Source organism: Triturus cristatus, chromosome 5_1 (genome assembly GCF_964204655.1).
Source record: "Triturus cristatus chromosome 5_1, aTriCri1.1, whole genome shotgun sequence".
NCBI lineage: Eukaryota > Metazoa > Chordata > Amphibia > Caudata > Salamandridae > Triturus > Triturus cristatus.
In genome coordinates, this window is record NC_140587.1 from 983,190,963 (window position 1) to 983,211,835 (window position 20,873).

At 45.3% G+C, this 20,873-nt stretch overlaps 1 protein-coding gene across 1 annotated transcript in view; it reads left to right on the forward strand.

Moving 5' to 3' along the window:
- The window catches only part of ADAMTS16 (ADAM metallopeptidase with thrombospondin type 1 motif 16), a 637,963-nt gene that overhangs the window by 308,318 nt on the left and 308,772 nt on the right, over window positions 1-20,873 (forward strand). The window contains exon 10 of the mRNA XM_085606087.1: window positions 2,698-2,851. Coding sequence (XP_085462213.1) covers window positions 2,698-2,851 — 154 coding nt within the window. The remainder of the gene's footprint in view (window positions 1-2,697; window positions 2,852-20,873) is intronic.

A 20,873-nucleotide genomic window follows, 5' to 3' on the forward strand; every position in this document is an offset into this window, starting at 1 on the left:
TCCTGCTTTCTCAAAGCTGCCGAACCTCCGGGATGTCGGCTGAATAGCTGTGTCCATGTTTTTGAAGAATAAAGGTTTTCCAAAAAAAAAAAAGAAAGACTTTGCGTTGTCGAATGGAAGGACAGAGGACAACCAAATCAGCAAAACTTCTTCATTGTGGCCTTTGTGGTAGATTTGCACTTCACCCAGGCATTGCTGGTTTCGGTTGGGCAGCATGGACAGGGGCGTTGCTTGGTCAGTTAGATTGGGGGGATGTGAGCTTCAGATTTCCCGACAATCACACTGGCATATAATGTTAAAATAAATTATACGACAAGTAGGGCGCATGATAATGGCTTAAGTGGCAGCAGAAAGGGAGAGGAATGGGTATTGACACGACTAATTCCTGAGAGAAAGAAAACATTTAAAAGCGATCAAAATTTTAGGGACTTTGAAAACAGAGATGAGAGAGTGAGTGTGTGTGTGTTTTTGTCAGTGTGCGCATGCAAAAATCCCAGGTGAAATCCAACAGAAACCTCACCATACCCAACTTAGTAATGGAAGATGGTCTCTGTGAATACAGATATTAAATACTGCTACAACTGCTTTCGCTAGCAACACAAACTCTAATGTATATTACAAGAAGTTGAAACTCAGCAGTACCACTTCCCACATGCAGAGGTCCTCACAATAGAGACGTGTAGAGCTAAGGCTCTTTCCTACTTTTAGAATTCAGATTGGAGAAAAGGAAATTGCTTGCCACTTCAGTGATATCCTCTACAATGTTAATGGTGTTGTGATATGTGATTTTGCCATGGATGCCTTGTATGATGTACTTTGTCACCTTTGATGTCACATCATTTGTGAGGTCATGAGTAGTACGTAGAGGGTGTTCTGTGAGCATTACCCCCAACAACTGTGGATTCGATGTGTTTTGGATCACAAATAACTGTGGGCATTTACAACGATCTTGCACACAAGTTTTCAAGTTGTAATTTGTCCACTTCTGAGGTTTTTGCCATGTTTCATGCAGCTCGGTCTAGGGTGGCGAAGTTCTAGATGGATCTGAAAAATCGTGTTTTTCATCTAATCCCCATAGGAACCTTTGATGAAGAGCACTGCAGAATCTGCCTGCTCAGGACAGACATAGGCCCGGGGCCATGAACACATTCAGTTGCGTCTGGTCAAGTCTATCATATGTGCTTGGTGAACTGTTAGGTCAGGGCGACTTAGGGTCAAGGAACAGCCAAATGCCACATCTCCCTCTAGTGGGAATGTTGATCAAAAGCCAAAGGATTCCATTGCAAAATCAAAGTAAATCGCAGAAAAAGGGCTGAACCCCCAATGTTATGGTTGTTTCCTCACATCACTAAGGAAGAGTGTTCAATTCCAGTAAAAAATGCAGTTGAAGGGGTGTTATGATTGCGATACCAAACATAAAACTATTGAATTTCGCCTGTTGTGGTAAGTTAAGGAACCATAAATGCACTAATGCACTGCTTATAACCTCACAACTGATGTCACAAATTACATTCCAAATAAATTGACATAACTGATTATGTCACATTGTACATCAACATTGACATCACAAGGAACTTACCCTGAACCCCAGCCTCCACAGATCCCACCCTTTGAGCCCAGAGCCATGCCCAGCAAGATCTGTGCACATGGCCTGGCATTTGCCAGACCATGTGTTCAACGCCCCTTTCCCCAGGGTCCACTGGGTACGGCCTTCAGGCATGCCTGGTAGAGTCTGGGTGCCCTGCACTCTTTATTCCTGCAAGAGTCCACTGGACATTCCATCCGGCTACCCCAGCCATGTTAGGAGTGTAGGGCACACATCTCCGCAGACCTACCCCCAGGCTTCTGAATACAGGCTCTGGCTTTCATGTTGTACTGCGCCCAGCGTGCAGGCCCCCACACTTCATGACAACTTCCCTTAACTAAAGGTTTTCCGCAAGTACCTGTATCTGTCTGTATGTTTATGTGCTTTTGTTTTTGTGTATTTTTATGTATATATATTTTATATATACAATGTTTAAATTACTTCTGCCATACATATACATACATATACACCATGGAGATGGTTCACGGTGCTCAATATGGAATGTGCTAGACACAAGTACCTTTATTTATAAAACGCCATGACCTCTCCGACAGGTAAATCCACCTCCCCCCTCAAATCTCTCCTTTCACGCTGTATATGACTCGCCCATGTAACTTCAACCTCTTCTACACTAGGCCCTACAGCCATCCGCGCCACCGTCTTCCCACATTCATGTGAGACAAAATCATTGTATTCACTCCTGTGCATTCCGATATGTTATAGATGTCGAGGTAAATAACGCTGCCTGTTTTTAACCTGCCTGCTTCTAACCCTCACGATCCTATAAAAGGTGTTGTATAACATGTATGTTCTGTACTGTAGCCCATACCATACGAAATGTAATGACATGCTATGTAACCCTGTGGTATTCATACCTACATGCCTATGTATTATCCCTTATGCAAAGTACCGATCAACTCCTACTGTAGAGTGTTTACTGTATCTTTTTGTGCACAGTCTCCACCCCATCACCTTGGTGTTTTCTACCCTTCCTACTGTATATTTATTTCGTTTACCACTGTCTATCTCTGGTTGTAAAATGTAATAAAATACTTTGAACTAAAAAAAAATGATGTTTTGCAATACTTCCATTTGTCTTGTCTCTCTTCCAGCACGGCTCAAGCAGTGTGCCTTGTTGATGACCCTCAGCCTGGAAAAGAATATAAGTTTCCTGAAAATCTTCCAGGAGAGCTGTATGATGCCAACACACAGTGCAAGTGGCAGTTTGGGGAGAAGGCTAAATTGTGTATGCTGGACTTTAAAAAGGCAAGGCATTACATACACCATTCTATCTGTTTGTAATTTATAGATATTTTACTTTTGCATTTGGCGTTATATGCTTTGTGGCTACCAACACTACAGGATGGGATGATGTCCAAACTTGTTTTTGGGCATTGGAAAAGCGGTTGACTATTGTGTAAAAATAATCATGCACAGCATAGTATCCCCTAATAGTGCAACCTATATCATCCCATTGCTTGAGGGCCCTCGCCGGACGTTCAATCCTAATTTACTTCGGCCTTATCGCTGACCCCTCTACAGGTCTATTAAGGGCAAAAGCAATGAAGAAAAACCTAACTTAAAAAGCACATAGAATGCAAACAAAACTTCCACCCTCCCCAGCCCATGTTCTGACAGTCACTTTACCAAGCCCATCCTCGACTTCATGAAGGAAGACATCTTATCCAAAGCAGACCAACACGATAGAGCAAAGTCCTCCCTCTTTGATTTATCTGCATCCTGTGATACTGTTATTGTATGCTCCTTAAATCCCACAATGGTTTGAGAATGTTGGTAATATTTCAAACCCTATAAGTGAAAAAGCCATTAGCCCCCCAAGTCGAGATGATTCTCACAGTATAGGAACATACGAGGCCTTGGGAGACATGATAGATACTACTGATGTCATTGCCCCATTATGTGCAGCCTGGCAGGGAAGGCCCCTGGGCCTAATGAGGTCCCCTTGGACCTCTTTATAGAAAATGAAGCACTCAAGGCGTCCATTTTAACAAACGTTTTTAAAGCAGCCATTAAAGGAGACCCCTAATCATGGTATGAAGCCACAGTTGTCCCATTGTTTAAGAAGGGGAATTGGAATTCCCTGGCTTGTTATTGTCCCATATCCATCCGGGAGAGCTCACTAAAATTGGTGGAAGGGTTATTGCTGTAAAACTTGAAGCCTGGCTCCTGGAGAATCAGTCTCTATCAAATGCTCAGTATGACTTCCATCCAGGTGTCGGCGCTGTGGAGCAGTGCCTTAACCTGCAATTCATAATGGGGAAGTATGTCAACGCAAGGAGATGTTCCAATCACCTTGTGTTCATGGACCTCTCCTCTGCCTTTGACTTGATCAATAGGAGAAAGTTGTGGGACGTTATGATCAGGATGAGGATTGAACCAGGTCTAATTGGGCTCCTACAACGAACCCATTGGGACACCAATATTAGAGTTAGATTTGGTAAAGGTGGGGAACTTACAGAAAACATTAGGTCACACTTAGGGGGGAGACACAAGTGATTCCTGGCTCCTCTCCTGTTACTCATCTATATAAATGATTTACAACCCCACCTAACAAGGATAAGGAAGGATCTCCCTAGAATTAAAGCAATAGCCCTGCCCGTGGTGTTGTATGTAGACGATGCCGTATTAATGGTGAGAACCGCTAAGGGTCTCCAGCTTCTTTTATATGGAGTTTACAATTTTATAGGGGGTCTCTATCTTAAAACAAATTTGCAAAAATCTTTTGTAATGAGCCTAGGCCCTAGAAATGAGAAAATTAGGACTTTAATTTTTTTTGGGGAAGCAGAAATCCATAGAGTGAAGTGTTTTAATTATCTGGGCCTCTTTTTTATATCAAAGCCTAACATGGCAGAGCCTACGTCAATCCAGGTCTGCTCCTACTCAAAGAGCTGTGGATGCGGTGTTCTCATTTGTGAGAAGGCTGGGTCACAAACCAGTCAAGGAACTGACAGAGATTTATCAGAGCAAATGTGTCTCCGTGGCGACATATGGTGCAGGGGTCTGGGGCTATAGAGGTCCTGGGTCAATTCAGCAGGTAAAAAATAAGTTCTTTGTAGGCTGCTGGCCTCTCCCCAATCATGCCCTGCTTTTATGTGCCTTTCACAGCTGGGTCTAACAACTGTAGGTGACAGGATTAAGCTGGCACCACTACTCATATGGCTGAGGATTTGAGAGAACCCTGACACCCATGTCTCAAAGGACGTACTGGAGGATTGTCTTTCTCTTGGCAATGCTCTCACCATACCCTGTCTCAAATGTATAAAAAAAAGGAATTCCTAGAGCTGGGTCTGCAGGATTATGTTGAAAAGCCTGCAAGTAATGACTCCATGGCTATCTTCCGGGTAAAGGAGGCTTATCAGTACAGGCAAGGCAGAGCCTGCCAAGCGGTCATTGATAAACTGCTTGTAAGTCGCTCTTACAATGCAATCAACTTGACACATGGGTGTGAGCCTTACCTTTCTTGTTTTCCGAATGGGAACCTCAGGCTTTATTTAATAAAACTGTGATTAAGCCTATTGCATCTGATAGTTGCTTTTCCTCGGAACATAGTCTGGGGAGAACCACTGTCTAGATGTCTGTGCAAAAACACTGCCACTCAAAGCACATTTCACTTTGTTTGTATTTTGCGCTCTATATGCTCATCCTAAGAAGAGATTTCTGTCCCCTATTTTTTGCTCCTTTAATATGAACTCCTATAAGGAGGCTTTTGAGAGATTGCAAAGGCTGGAGAATGAGAAAGTCTGCACGGCATAGGTAAATTTAATCCACCTTTCAACAGGGGTTGGAAACAAATATAGCTCAACGTAATATCTTTATCCTTTCATATCAGTATTTTAAGATTTGACCCCATTTTTACTTGTTTAAGTTTTTTAATAGTTAATCTGAGACTCACTGGGCTTTTTAAAATATATTTTTTATGAATTTAATTCTTGGCATGTCTTCTATGTAGTGTGTTTCGCGAAACTAACGGTATTTTATCCCCTGTCCTCTGAAGTGTTTTGAACTCTATAATGTTGCTATATTTATGAAACTTTTCTATCATCTGTACTTTTATGACCATGATTGCCATATCAAGTTTTTTGATTGACTGCCTGAAATCCTACAATGCGTCCTTTCACCTCATGCCAAAAACTCACAAATCTACCTATACTCAGTAGTCAGAGCTTACTTTGAGCCAGTGGTTGCAAATGGGGCTCACCAGCACTAAGTTATGGGGACCAGCACTTATTTATCCTCATTAAACTTAGACTCAGAGCAAGAGAGAGAAAAACATGAAAGCATAAAAATGGAAGAGATAGCCAGAAAAACAATGACTAAAAGAGAAAGAATGGATGCAAAAGAACGTGCAAGAGTGAGGTTGGCAGGGACTGTATGGTGGTGAAAGAAAGAGGCAGCGGGTGGATTGAAGAGTATGCAGCTTTGGTATTCAGCATCTCCGATACTCAAGTATCCCCACATTCTTGCAAGGCCTTGACAATGAGGAGAGCATTTATGTCCCATTGAAGCACTACCTTTAGGCACATATGAGTTGCCCTTAGAATCGGATCAATAAGTAGCTTCTGGAATTAGGCAAGAGAAAGAAAATCTAAATTCTTGGATTACTCTAATGATGGGTGGGGTTTGTTCTTGATCTTTCTAGAGGGCTTTATCTTGGACAGTCCTTGACTGACTGATCCGTCCCACCACAAGAAAACAAAGATTCTGGCGCCTATGCTTCTCACTTTCTCCACAGATGATGTGGTCCCTAACATTTTCCACTTGCATGCACTCCTCGCAATGTGTCACTGAGAAAGGGTCTTTGAATGGAATCAGAGAGAGGGCATCAAACTTTTGTTGTATGTCATTTCTCTTCTTTTTTTTTACCTTTGGCATTGTTCAATATAGAGGGCTAAAGATACCAGGCCAGCTATTGGGTCTGGGATCTTGGGTATTTAGGAAATAATGTCTTAAAGCCTCTATACAAAACGTATTTGTATGTGTTACTATCACTTGTTATTAAAATGAGCTAAGGATCTTACCAATTCTCTAGACCCATGCCGATGTCCAGTAGTTCATGATGTAGAGATCGGCAGCTGAATTGATGTTTGGACATAACTTTTACCAGCACTAGAAATTAGCCCTACTTGTCCAAAAGACAGTCTTCTTTCATAGTCATGTTTGGGGCCCATACTAGTGAGTTTCCTTCTAGAATCATCATGAAGAAAGCTCCTAAGATGTATCAGAGGCACATCGCAAAAACGACGGTTCATAAAATGCAAAATGTACAGCATCCGGAAACCTTGAATCTCTTTTGGATTCTTCTGAACTATATTTCTCAGGCATGGCAGAGCAAGGTGTATTAGCACTGATACCTGGCAGTACAGGGCTGTCCCAACAACAGTCCGGGTTAGGTAAAAACCAGGGGGAGGGAATTCCACACCTTATGGGTTCACAGTACTTTATCCCGGTCACAGGCGTTTTAAGGCAAGGAAAAAAGTGGGCAATTGCCCGGGGCCCCCACCCTTTAAAGCCCCCTCCCCCCCACTGGAAAAAATAATTTTCTCTATCTCACCTCTATTTCTATATTTCAACCTTTCTATTTCCTGCCTACCTCTGACCCTGTCTCTCTTTGTCCACGGGTTTTAGGGGCCACCCGTTTTTGTGTGACTCCATTTGTGAGTTCCTTGGTCACCATTCAGTCTTTAATTAGCAGAAAATGAGTAATGAAATAAATAATTGTTACAAGCAGGGCCCCAAAATATGCCTTACCCAGGGCTCCAAAATTCCTTAAGACGACACTGGTCCTGGTAACCTTGGGGCCAATAGCTGGTGGCCTACGCTACTCCATAGGTGGGATAACTGCAAGGGCAATATTAAGTTCCCTGTGGGATATGAAACTACCTTTGACTGCACATTCTGGAGTGCAGCTGTCATTTAATCTACAAACATGTCTGTTTTGTATTTGTAATCGGTGAAGATGCCGGAAGTTGAGCAGATTAAATCTATACTGGTCACTGCAGGGCACCCAAAACACACAGAGAAGTTCCCACCTTGGGTACCTAAGTGAGCAGTGTGAGACCCATTGTCTCTCAATACGCAGTCAGAGCAGGCCAAGAGTCAAAACACAATATTGACATGTTTAGTCTCTTTCACGAACACAAGGTGTATCTCCTTCACTTAACCCGTTCCCCGCTCATGACGGAACCACTCCGTCATGAGCCACGGGTGCGCTGTACTCATGACGGAGTGGTTCCGTTATGCTGCGGCCGTTGGCAGCCGCTCCTCCCACGCGGCGCTAATTCCCCGCCTGTGTGGGTGATTAGCGCAGTGGGTGGAGTCAAGACAGAACCACGCCGTCATGAGCACAGCTCGCCCGTGACTCATGACGGCGTGGTTCCGTCATGAGCACAGCGGCGCCGTCAACCCCCCAAACCCCCCCAGCGCTGCGGCGGAATTCGCGCCGCAGCGAAGGGGTTAAGATGCTTTTGGGAGAGAGAGCACTGCCTTTCTCAAATTTGAAATACTAATTTACGGACTGGCAATGATGTCCCCAAAAACAAAGGACACACATGTCCTAGAAATATCCCCACAGACTATAGGGAAGGAATACAAAATGGAGTATTTCTAGAATGCCCACGGATCATTTTACTGTTATTCAGGTGTAGCTCTTGGTGCAGCTGCTCCAGCAGCTAAAATGGTGCAAAGGTGCAATTCTCTATGTGCAGTCATCTTTTCTGCTGGTGATTGTGCAGGAAAGAAGACAAACTATTCCTCTTATAAAACTTTGCTCTAGGAAGTGTGCCTAGCAACTGGGGGTGGGTGCAGAAGGGAAGACACTTCTTGGAGAGCCATTTCCCTGGTGCTAAGTAAAGAGAAAGAACACCAGGAGAGGAGAATCCTGAATCCTGTTGTGATGGAAAAGTTCCATGCATGTTGACAGACATGTACCCCTGCCCTGAGTGCCCCAGCTGCAATGATGTCTGATCCCTGATGCTAATTGTTGTTGTCATAGTTGAACATGGATTATACGTGTGATCCATGAGATAGGCCTGTCTCATGGATTGTGGTCTTTGTTGTACTGGGAGAAGTTCCCAGAGTGCTACTAAACGGTGAAAGACTTCTGCATTTGTCAGGAGTTAAGTAGCACAAGTGCAGTGGTGGCAGCATTCTGTCTAGTGATCAGTAGAAGCGAACAGGCATTTTTACCTGTGTCACTGGACTGAGGCCTTCCTTCTCACTCATGTAAAGTTCTGCTGCTGTGTGCTTAAGTCACCCTTGAACTACATCAAGTTAGTATGTACCTCTGTGCAGTAAATTTTTTGTTGCATGCATGTGTTGGGTGTATGTGTGCTTGGCGAATGGTACAATACATAAAAGACTCTGGTTCACATTTTGGGAGACCCAGGGATAACTGGCGTAGCATGAGAAGGTAGAAGAATCCCCCAGACAAATTTGTCGATCGCTGTCTTTCTGTGAGCTGGGTGGAAGACGAGCCACGCTCTTCAGTACACTTCAAATGGTGCTCTTTAATTTAGAGAGAGGTCACTGGAAAGAAGTGTGGAACAACTCAAGAAGGTGATATGGCTGACAGGAGAATCATAAAGAGAAGGGCTAGGGTCCTGGGGTAACCTTTTGATGTATATATCACTGTGGCTGACATCCAGGTGTGAACCTCTAGTCACTCCCGCTGCCTGTGTTGATGGGTTATCAGATTTGGAATCACTCCTGCTGTGACAGACTATTTTCTGGAAAAAGGGAGGACAGAGGAGTGGACACCTCAAAAGAAAGCAGATCCCAGCACACTTTGAAGACTCAGACCCTAAATCGCATTGGGTGTCTGGAAATGGACTATAAGAAGAGGAGGTTGAGGCCCCCAAAACTCAACTGTGAAGCAGCAGTTGCCTGTGCGAAGAGGAGCAGCTCTGCAAGACTTTTACTGCGACCAGGACTGAAGGCTAAAGCCATGGTCAGCATCACTCCATCACCAATCAGGCCTTAGCCCATGTAAGTTGGATGTCAAGTATGCCAGATTGGGACACCATGAAGATTACTTCCATGTTCATTGGGCTGTAGCCCATGTGCAAAGTGACATCTAAGATCGCATATGCCAGAGGTGGCCACCATGAAGATTACTGCCAGACTGATTGGGCCATAGCCCATGTGCGGAGTGAAGTCGGCGACCTCGTGATGCCAGAGGGTCTGGCACGAAGATTACTGTTGTACCAGTCGGGCTAGTACTCGTGTGCCGAGGGACATTGGCGACCCCTAATGCAAGAGGGGGCCATGTGTGGAGTAAGGTTGGTGTCCCCATACGCCAGTGGTGGCCATTGGATAGGACAAGGACCCTTGCGTGGATTAAGCCATTGTCAATTGGAGAGGCCTTTGTGCTGACACATGCAGGCCTGAGCTCCAACGGAAGATAAGAACTGGAGCAATCTACCCCCACCTGTGGGAAGGATCTGAAGAACTTACCATCTCACCGGAGGAGTTGTCATAAACGATCAGCCACTGTCCCTGCAGAGCCATGAGTATTACTCCCCAGAGCAGCCGCTGCCACTCTCTGCGGAGACTCCGGTCGTGCCATCTTTGCAGGAGCGTGTAAGACTGATCAAAGAGCCAGAAGCACATGGGGAACTTGTTCTGCCACATAGTGCTTCAGACTCTGGAGCACTTTAGACTTTTATCAGAGTTGTTTGGGACTCCTGAGACTCGGACTACTAGTGGGGATTAACCTGAATGTCGCCTGTAGTGGATAATGGGAATGGGTGATAACCACTACTGCTAGGGAGAGGAAAGTGGGACTTGAGGGCCTGCCTATGGAACACTAGAGCTCTGACCTCAGTGGGCTGTGTGTATTGTTTGTGTAAGCCGTATTTCATTTTGTGTTTGGATAGACATACTCCTTTCTTCATAAAAGCAAGTATTTGACTGGAAAATAATTTGTTGCTTCTGTTGAACATATTTTGAGTTGTGAGTCTGTAATAATCCCCCTGTTTCTACCCCCCCCCCCCAAGAAGCCCTAGAGTGCTCGACTCGTGTTACAACTGAGAGTCAAGTGTTTAAGTGGTACCTGGCCCTGTTGCTCATGACCCATAGTAGCTGAGTCCCAGGACATCAGGAGTAAAAGACTTTGATTCCCACAGTTGGGACCAATAGCTTTTGCTTGCTCCTTTGCCCTGTGAAAGGGTTCTGACAGAATTCCTTTTGATTAGCTCTCCACCCTTGCCTCTGTAACTTGGTTCCACTAAATGGCAATTGTTAGATCTGTCATTTTTGGCATGTTTTTCTCCCATCTTTTTGATTCTGACCGCCTCTTTTTGACTGTGTTGCATTTTGTTTTTGCTGGTTTTAGAACTCTGTGCAGTTTATCACTGCTGATCAGTGCTGAGCTGCAAGTGCTCCCTGTATAAATTATGATTTTGATTGGTTATCCATGATTGGCACATTTGATTTACTGGTAAGACCGTAGTAAAGTGCACTGTGTGTGCCCAGGTCCTGTAATTCAAATTCTACTAGTGGGCCTGCAGCATTGGTTGTGCCACCCACCTGAGTAGCCCTGCAACCATGTCCTAGACCTGCCACTGTAATGTGCGTGTGGGCAGTTTTAAACTGCCATGTTGACTTAGCAAATGCACCCACTTGCCAGGGCCAAATCTTCCCATTTTCCACATGTAAGGCACCCTCAACGTAGCCCCATGGGCAGGGTGAAGTATATGTGAATGGCAAGACATATACTGGTGTGTTTTACATGTCCTGATAATGAAATACTGCCAATTTTTTTTTTCCCGATGGCAAGGACTATCTCTCCCATAGGTTATCATTAAAGCTGGTTTGTAACCTCTTACAAGTGTAACTTCCAATTGGGAAGAAATAGAGATTTGGAGTTTGGGGTCCCTGAATTCACAATCTAAAAATAAATCTTTTAGTGAAGTTGTTTTTTAAATTGGTGTTTGAAAATGCAACTTTTAGAAAGTGGGCATTTCCTTGCTTTCCCATTCTGTGCCCCTGCCTGGCTGTGGAATTCACATCTGGTTTAGACTGACAATTAGGCTGTTTGTGCATTTACTCTAGACAGTCACACAAAGGGAGCTGAGGTGTGCCCTGCATATCCTGATGGTCCATCACCAGGTTTATGGGTCTTCCTGAGCTAGAGTGGTGAGAGGAGTTGTCACTGACACCTGATTAGGGATGTGCCTGTCCTCACACAAAGCTGTGTCCACTCTCCTATAGTGTGTCTGGAGCCAGGTCAGCGAACAACAGGGTCTTGAGCACTACAAAGATGTTCCTTTGAGGTTTGACTATTTCAAAGGCAGACACTGGTATAAGTACTGGAACTGTGACATGATATCTTCAGAGCAATTCTTGCGAAGAGGACATTCTGCCAAGAAGAATAGCTGGAGAAGCTGTCAGGAGGGACTACCACTTTGCTGTGTTTGGCCTGGTATATGCTGTCCACTAGTTATAGTGGGCACCTTGCACCAGTCCAAACGACCCTTATTGATGATTAGGTTAAAGACAACCTTTATTGAAAGCTACCCTAGTGGTAGCTATGGAGAGCAGCCTTTAGGCTAAGTCTCAAAGGAATGTAAAGCAGCTTGGTTTACTAGATTATAACCTCTTTAATGACCAAATGAAAGGATAACCACAAAAGGTACATATGAAATATATGTATTTATTTCTAAACACTCTCTACTAACCTCTTTATGAGATTAGAGAACAAGGCACACAATATTACAGTACTAAAACAACAGTAAATAGCACAATACACAGCGGGCTCCAGGGGGAGCCTGAACCATATACTAAGACAGTGGTATAACAACCTCAACTTGACAAGACACAGTGCCTAGGGCACATAGAATCGCTGGGACCCCAAGGAACCACCCAAGGTAGTGACACAGGGGACCCACGGGGGACGCGTGCAGTGTGAGAACACAGCCGCGAGCTCCATACAACTCTATGGGAAAGTCACAGATGGAATTTTCAAAGATTAAGGACACTTAAGAGAGGACTTCAAGCAAACCCTTTGGCACATAGAAGGTTCTAAGGCCAGCACTCTTGAGAGTACCGAGGTACCCATGAACATGAGATCCTGTGCACACGTATGGATAGTTATCAGGTTCTGTAAGTATTCAACATGAGCCAGAAGGAGTCAGAAAAATTCTTATTAATGGATAAACACCGGTCGACATCAGGCGTGTTGCGTGCAAGATTTCTTTTAAGGAAAAGTTTCAATTCAATATACAAAAGAAATTAATCAGCCGACACGTGTTTCGTCACAACGTGTAGCTGTTGTGACTCATCAGGGCTGTACGGAAGTTATTGTATATGTCAATATGGACCTCAGTACGAAGTCACACACGGAGAAGGACCCGCTGAGGAAACGGCGGGAACAGGGATCGCACGGAAAACGCTAAAATAGCAGGATCGGTAGAAGAGCGAGACCATTTTAGCGTTTTCCGTGCGATCCCTGTTCCCGCCGTTTCCTCAGCGGGTCCTTCTCCGTGTGTGACTTCGTACTGAGGTCCATATTGACATATACAATAACTTCCGTACAGCCCTGATGAGTCACAACAGCTACACGTTGTGACGAAACACGTGTCGGCTGATTAATTTCTTTTGTATATTGAATTGAAACTTTTCATTAAAAGAAATCTTGCACGCAACACGCCTGATGTCGACCGGTGTTTATCCATTAATAAGAATTTTTCTGACTCCTTCTGGCTCATGTTGAATACTTACAGAACCTGATAATTATCCATACGTGTGCACAGGATCTCATGTTCAGTTTTTGATGTAGGTCTTGACCTACGCATTGCAGGGGTAATTTCATTGGGTTTGTCCCCCCTGACCTAGTGGCACCGGACACCATTGTTCACTTTACTCAACTACGTACACGCTTGAGCGCCAAGCTTCCTCCAATCAATCAAACCCTTACTACTGTCAATACCGAGGTACCCATGTTACCTATCCCAGGAGAGCAGGGTGCATAGGGGTCAAGTGGTGTCCGAAACACTCGTTGATTTCAATGGCGTGTTGTGAAGAAGTGATGCTGCCGGGAAGATGAGAAGTGCCCGGTGTGATCCAAGCCTGGATCAGAGCTGAGAAGAACCTGAAAGCAGAGGGGACAGAATATGGGTCACTTCAGGGTAACCAGGGGCTCGGTAGACGAATTCCCACCGATGTCGGGTGTTTCAGGTGAGATGAGGTGAAGCTTGACTCTGCAGCTACGGGCACCAGGAGATGTCGACAATGACCAAAGTCCGCAGGTGAGCTGTCCCACAAAGGATGTGGAGTGCTGGGGGGTCAGTGGCCAGATTGGAGACCAACAAGGCTTGGCAACTGCAACCCACGCGGTCAGAGAAAAGATGCTTCGGTGAGGACCAGCAAAGTCCTGGGGACTCCCCAAGTGATGGAGAGTCAGTGCACGTCTGGAGAAACTAGAAAAGCCCATTGAAAGTTAAAGTTGCCTTCACAGGGACCCACAGGTTGACGCACCAGGGATCGTGAAGGGACCTCAAGAGGAATCACAAAATACCAACCCACGGAACACTCGTGGAGTGTAGGCCAGTAATCTTCAATGGAAAAACTGCTCGGGGTCAGGACTACAAGTAGCCCAAAGCACAGCCTCAGGGATTGACAAAATGCATATGCTGCTGCAAATGTGCATGGTGTCCAGGGGTACAGGTTGCACGGTCCCCATGAGGGCTGCGGGTCTCAGGTTTGCTGAGAGCACTAGTCAACCTCGGGGAAGCTTGGGAACCCACCTCCTGTGTTGCAAAATCTTTGGAGTCCTTCAGGAGCTGCGTAGATGCAAACTGGTCAGATGCGTTTCAGGTGCCTGCCTTGCAGGAGAGTAACCCCTTGAAGTACTTGGTTTCTGTAACAGAGTTTCGTCCAGGTAAGTCTAAAGTCCTGTAGCCAGTGGTTCCTACTTTATACCCAAGGAAGGGGTGGGACAAACTCTGCGGACTCACCTATGGTAGGGTCAGGACAGAGGGGTGGCTACACCCATGTCCTTTGTCCAGTTTCGTGCCAGAGCAGGAGCAAATGGCTCCTGCAACTGGTTTGAGCTGGACTATGCACAGGGACACCAAATGTGCCCCCAGTGCAGACATCAAAGCACTTTTGGAGTGCACCCATCCAGCCCCAATACACTAAAGCCTGTCTGGGAGGTGATCACACCTCCCTGTGACCAGAAACCTATTGTCCAGCCGTCCCCTGCCAGAGTTTCATCCAGCAGCAGGAGGGCAGACTCGTGTCTGTGGCTGGCAGCATCCATCTTGTGATGCCAGGGTCGAGAAAGTTGGTACCGGGTGTACTGGTGTTGTCATATTTCTCCCTCTAGTAGGGTGGAATCATACCTCCCACACCAGTTACTGGTGTGGAGGTATGATTCCAAGGCGTTTGACACCAAATACGACATGTTTCCATGCAGCCGTTTTAAAGTTAGCATTTACCGCAAGGTTATAATGCACTTAAGAGTATATGGTAGGCTGCATCACAAACAACCCCGAAATAGAGGTTCCGAAGGCTGCAGAGGGGCTCTGGTCATGCAGGTGTACCCTCTCACATAAAACCCAGCACCCTGCCTTCAGGATTAATAAGGCCTGCCATAGGGGTGAATGGTAGGTTTATATGTGCAGTGATATGGATAGATATAGTGAACCTATATCTAAGTAAGGGGTGCATGCACCACCTTACACAGGCTGCAGTAGCAGACCTGTTGTGTCATTTTGAATGGTCTACCAGGGGTGGCATAATACATGCTGCAGCCCCTGAGAGGCCTCTGGGGTACCTATGCCCCAGGTACATAGTATACCATATACTAGGGACTTATAAGGGTACCCCAGAATCCAATCTGGAGTGTACCTAAAGTACATGAACAACCAATTTATGGAGAAAGCAGATAGACTGGGATCCTTATTAGCAGGATCCCAGTCAAACTAAGTCGAAAACCAGCAAAACATCAGGTAAAAAGTGGGGGTAACCATGCAGTCAGGATCCACCTTCCAAAAAAGGTTCTCCTAGAGCTTGTGTGTGTTTGACTCCTGTTAAGAAGTCTCAGGGCCATCAAAGACATCATCTTTAGCCCCTGCCTTCTCTGCTGGGAGTTCTGACCTGCCAAATGGTGCCAATTCCAGTTCTGGACCCTTGGAGGAGGCCTTGCTGTAAAGAAACGAAGAAAGTACATGCATCGACTCTGAGCCTGATTTTCCTGATGCAGCACTGCCATGCGGTTGAAAAACCAATGCATCATCATGATGCAGCCCGAAGAATTTACGCAGCACCTGCCATGGTGCTGAAAGATCACCTCAGGCCGGGTCCTGAGCACCGTGTCTACGGCGTCTGAGGCACCCACTCCGACTTCGACACAGGCCCTGCTGTGCAGCTGAAGAAATCAACGCATCACCTGCCACGTGGCTGGAAAATGGATGTAGTACCTGTTTCACTGCTGCCGCATTGACCCTGCGCATCCGGATTTCCGCCTCATTGCACCAGTGCGCCAAGTTCTTCTTTGACACAGTCCAGCACTAAGGAACCGAGGTCACGTATCTGGAGATTTACATATCACCTCCCCTCACAATAAAGAATCAACACATCACCTCCCCTGACAGCAAAGAATCAACGCATCATCTCTCCTGCGCTGCAGTAAGGAATCAATGCATCACCTCCCCTGGCAGTAAGGAATCGAGGCATCTCCTCCCCTGGGAGTTTAGAACCGATGCATCACTTTGCTTATCTGGCACTTCACCGCTCCTGCCCTGTTTTCATCTTTGATTTTGATGCATCCCAGGTACTCTGTGATAAAAGTGAAGCATCCATAGTTTCCTATGGACTGAACTGTTTTGAACCTTTTAAAAGTGATATCTTGATTAGTGTATGTTTGATTTTTGTCGTTTTGGTCTTGCTTTATTCTGATAAAGATTGGTGATTTTTCTAAACTGGTGCGGTGTCCATTTGTAGTGTTTTCACTGTGTTACTCTGTGTGTTTTGTACAAATGCTTTACACATTGCCTCTGAGATAAGCCTGACTGATCGTGCCAAGCTACCAAGGGGGTGATCAGGGCTCATCTTAGCTGTGTGAGCCCCTTACCCTGACTAGAATAGGGGCCCCTACTTAGACAGGGTGCAAGCCACTACCAACTAGAACCCCCATTTCTAACACCAATATCAATACTTTTCTTTCTCTCTCTGTTTTGAGAACATGGTGTCATTATGAAGGGGCATCTTCTCCAACCTTGTGTTGTGCCTCTGTACCCCTACTTCCCACCAATGACCAATATACTGACTTAGCCTTTTCACTAGTGGTGTGATCTACAATCATCATTTCGTACTCCCCATATGCCAGCTCTCATCTCTTTAAAGAGGGTCAAACTTCGAATCACCTTCTTCCGAATGACCACCTCTGGCTTTTTCCTAGTGTCTGCCTGTTCGCCAACTTAATGGCAACTTAACGAGAGCGTAATTCAGCTACACCATCAGATTGTTTGAAGCCAAAACCTTCAAAAAGTGGACATGAGCATCAAGGAACACTGATTTTGCCAATCAGAATTAGCAATTTACATCCCTAAACTATCCCTGTGAACACCCTACCTATGTGCAAAGAAAGGCATGCGAATGATGCCAGTGAGTGTACTTGGGAAAGTTTTTTTGCGCTTTGCTGTACCCTTGATAGCACAGCGTTCCGGCTCAAATGACGTCCCTGGAGTGAAAAGAGAATAACCTACATCACAGTATGTTTTTGTAAAGCATATTAGGTACCCCCGGGGCATTTCTGTGAGTGCATGGACAGCGTCTGGCAGGATCGTTCTGAATGTTAGGCTATTCCCTCCCACACACACTGTTTCCACTTAGCTGGGACTTCTCCTGAGATGTCAACACCCTGTTGAGAGGCCTGACCCTGGACATCAAAATATGAACTTCCAGGGCTGTTGTGAAACGTGATAGGCCCAGTTGCATGGATACCACTGCTGTAACTGGGGCGCCACCGCCCTGAATAGCCCCTCCCTGCATTACCTCCTTACACAGCTGTTGCAGGTCGGTGTGTGGAATTATTTGGAAAGTGAAAACTGCACATACTGATTTGATTATCAAGTCGTTAAACGGCCCAACCTGCGAAATAAAATCCTCTCAACCAAGTAATTGTCTCCAGACCTATCTGCCCCCTCGAGGGCCATGTTACAAAGCAAGAGTGACTGGCGTGCAGGGTATTTTACTGATTCTGTGATAAGGCTCAAAGTGCTACAACTATTTTGATTAGTCGATTTAGACAAAACAACATAATTATGTTAAGGTTACACCGTGGTGCTCCTAGTAGCTCATAAGCATCTCCTCAGGCATTCAGTCATTCTCTTGTTCCCCATGAATAAGCATCTCCTTAGAACATAATGTGACCACCACCAGGGACACTATTGCTCAGCACCAGGGCATGAGCAGAGATAAGCAGCAGAGAAGGCTTAACATGTTTGGGTCGCGGGCATACATTAGAGGCGCTGGGCATGTTTAACCATCACCAGATACCATTGCTGGGCTGCTCACAGGCATAATAGAGCTGCACCCGGGGTATATTTAAACTATAGAGGGCTATAGCAGGGATATACCAAGAGGCATAACTGAGCTGTCCCAGGGTGTAATTAAGCTTCGCCAGGCACGTGAGTGAGCTGCATCATGGGACATTGCTTGAGTAGTAACAGGTAAACAACAAGTGGGTCTGTCGGGTAGAAGGTACGTTACTTAATGGTGCTCATAATGCACTTGTAGAATCCGGTAGCAACCTTTGTATAGCGCCTGTGGAGTAAAACAATCCTCTTTGAAGTAATGGAAACAGAAATCGAAATGCTTGGTACTGTTTCTTTTTATCAGAATTAATTCATTCATAGATAATCACAGTAAACAGCGGCTGTCAACATAAGATCAATCGTTACATGGATATGTGGTGATCTTGTGACATAGGTGCTCAGTGCTCAACAAGTGTACAATATATACAAGGTGGATGAGGTTTTTATGTACAGGTGAGGGATAGGCCAGCTAATGCTTTCACACCAAAGACTCTTTTCTTTCATTGTGTGGAGTCTTGGTTAGTCTGGGCCTTGAGTAAGCGTCGACGTTTCAACCCTAAGTGTGCCCCGGTTGGTGGTCACGCAGGGTCTTCATCAGGACTCGAGGAAATTTCAATGTCGGGTCCAAGCGATTATTGCTCTGCGTTTCGACGATATTCGGTAAGAGAGGTTGGGCAGACGGGCCAAAGTTCCGTCTGTCCGCTGCATACAGTCTGACGTGTTGGTGCTAAGGAAAATCTCCCTGCATTTGGTGGCTTCATCAGAAGAAGCAAAAGTACCTTTGATGGGCTAATGCTAAAAGAAGCTACTACTGCATTCAGTGTTTTCTCATTGGAAACTCTATCCTTGACAGGGATCACCGCTATGACTTGGGTCGGCTCATCAGTTGTTTGGGTGTTGGGTTTGAGGAAGATCCAAAATTAACATTTCCTTCACTGCATCATGCGATAGGGGGCGCAGCCTGCGCCGACCAGTGCCCTCATGGCCTCTCCTCCTTAAGATTGAAAGCACGCGCCTGTGCATTACCACACGGACAGAGACTGGCACTTGAGTCAGCAGGACTGGGCCAGGGTCAGCACTTCTGCTCCCCAGGGACTGTGTGTGAGTTGGCACACTAGTGGGGGCAGTGCCTCGGCTGGCAGTGTCCAGTGATACTGTTATCTCAGACTGTTTGCATGACACAGTGCCAGGTAAGTGGTCCATACATACCTTGGAAGAGCGGCTTAGCTGATGCCCCAGAGGAGTGTCAAATGATTACCCCTTACCAATTCCACCAGAGGCAATTTGGCTGAAAGTACATTTCCTGTTTCAGCACAAATCCCCCTCACCTGCTACCCACGACAGCCTAGGTCACTACTGGCTGGTTTCCCTTCAGAAGGTATTTTCTCCTCCCCGAGTATACCTCTGTGACTTTTTCTGTTGTCAGATTTTATGTATATTGTTGAGTTGTGTGTAGCGAATAAAGAGGTTTTTCATTTCCAAGAAAAAGCATTGTCTGGACAATGATTGATTAACTGTTATTATATGCTTAACTGAGATCTCTGCCCTACACACATCCCTGAGTAAGATCTGAATTGCCCAACTTCGCTTCCTGGACGGTCGAGTGCTAGAGGGGTGTATTTGGTGCTCAGTTTTGGGGCCAACAGTAAGATAACATTCCAGGATATCAGTGGTAAAAGTTGACTGTTGTTACAATTAGAGCTCACTATTCCCTGAATGCGCTGGGACTCCTGTTAAAGGCCCCACAGCACCCTTTATGGTTCTGGTGTTTCATTGACCGGAGTCAAAGGGGTCTGCTGAAATTGTATTTGGTTGTGTTTTGTATTATTGGAAAATGATCAGATTGAATCGTGGCCGGCAATGTTGGAGTAGGATGATATATTGTTTAGTGATGGATTATATTGGACGTTGTCAGCTGAATCTTGTTACAAACCTGCGTAAATCAATATCTCAATAAGGGCATATGTCAACAGATATTTCCTTTTTATGTATAGTTGTCCATTGTACGGCTTTAAGTGGTAGTTGTGTTTTGAGGCATCTTTGCCTGTGAGGTGAGTTACATGCCTTATCATATATGTGTGTATGTGGTTGTTGTGTTTAATTACATTTCTATAGAATGGTTGATATGTAAATTGCTGATGTAGATGTTCCAGAATAACTTGTCAGTGGCAAGCACTTAGCCAACTATATGGTTTGGAGTTATGTTGAGTGTGAGAATGTGTCAGGGATTATGTCTAATGTGTATTGCTGGTGGGGGGGAAGGTGTGGGTATTGCTTGATCTAAATGTGCCACTGTGTTGGAAAATGCACAATGAAGCAGATGGCTTTGAGGTGTATTTGTGTATATGTATGTGTGTCGAATGGTGCCTGACATTGCATTGTGTACATACTGTGTTGTAGTGTGAAGGGCTTGATATAAGTGTGGTGTTGAGATGGCAAACATTTCACCAACTAAAGGATGCAACCGCATTAGCACCAGGACACTATCACCCCTGCACAATGTACAGCAGTAGGCACAGCAGCATCTGTCACACACAGTTCTGGTACGGCACTGATACCAGAGGTTTAAATTGCTTTTAAACACAGAATGGGTAAATCACAGATAACACCTGTGTAAGCTCTCCTCACACATCTCTGATAAGGCATAAATAGCACCACTGTAAGATTTCCTTACATAAAGAATAGCTTTACCAGCGGAAGCAGCAATGAAATCTTGTCTTACACACACA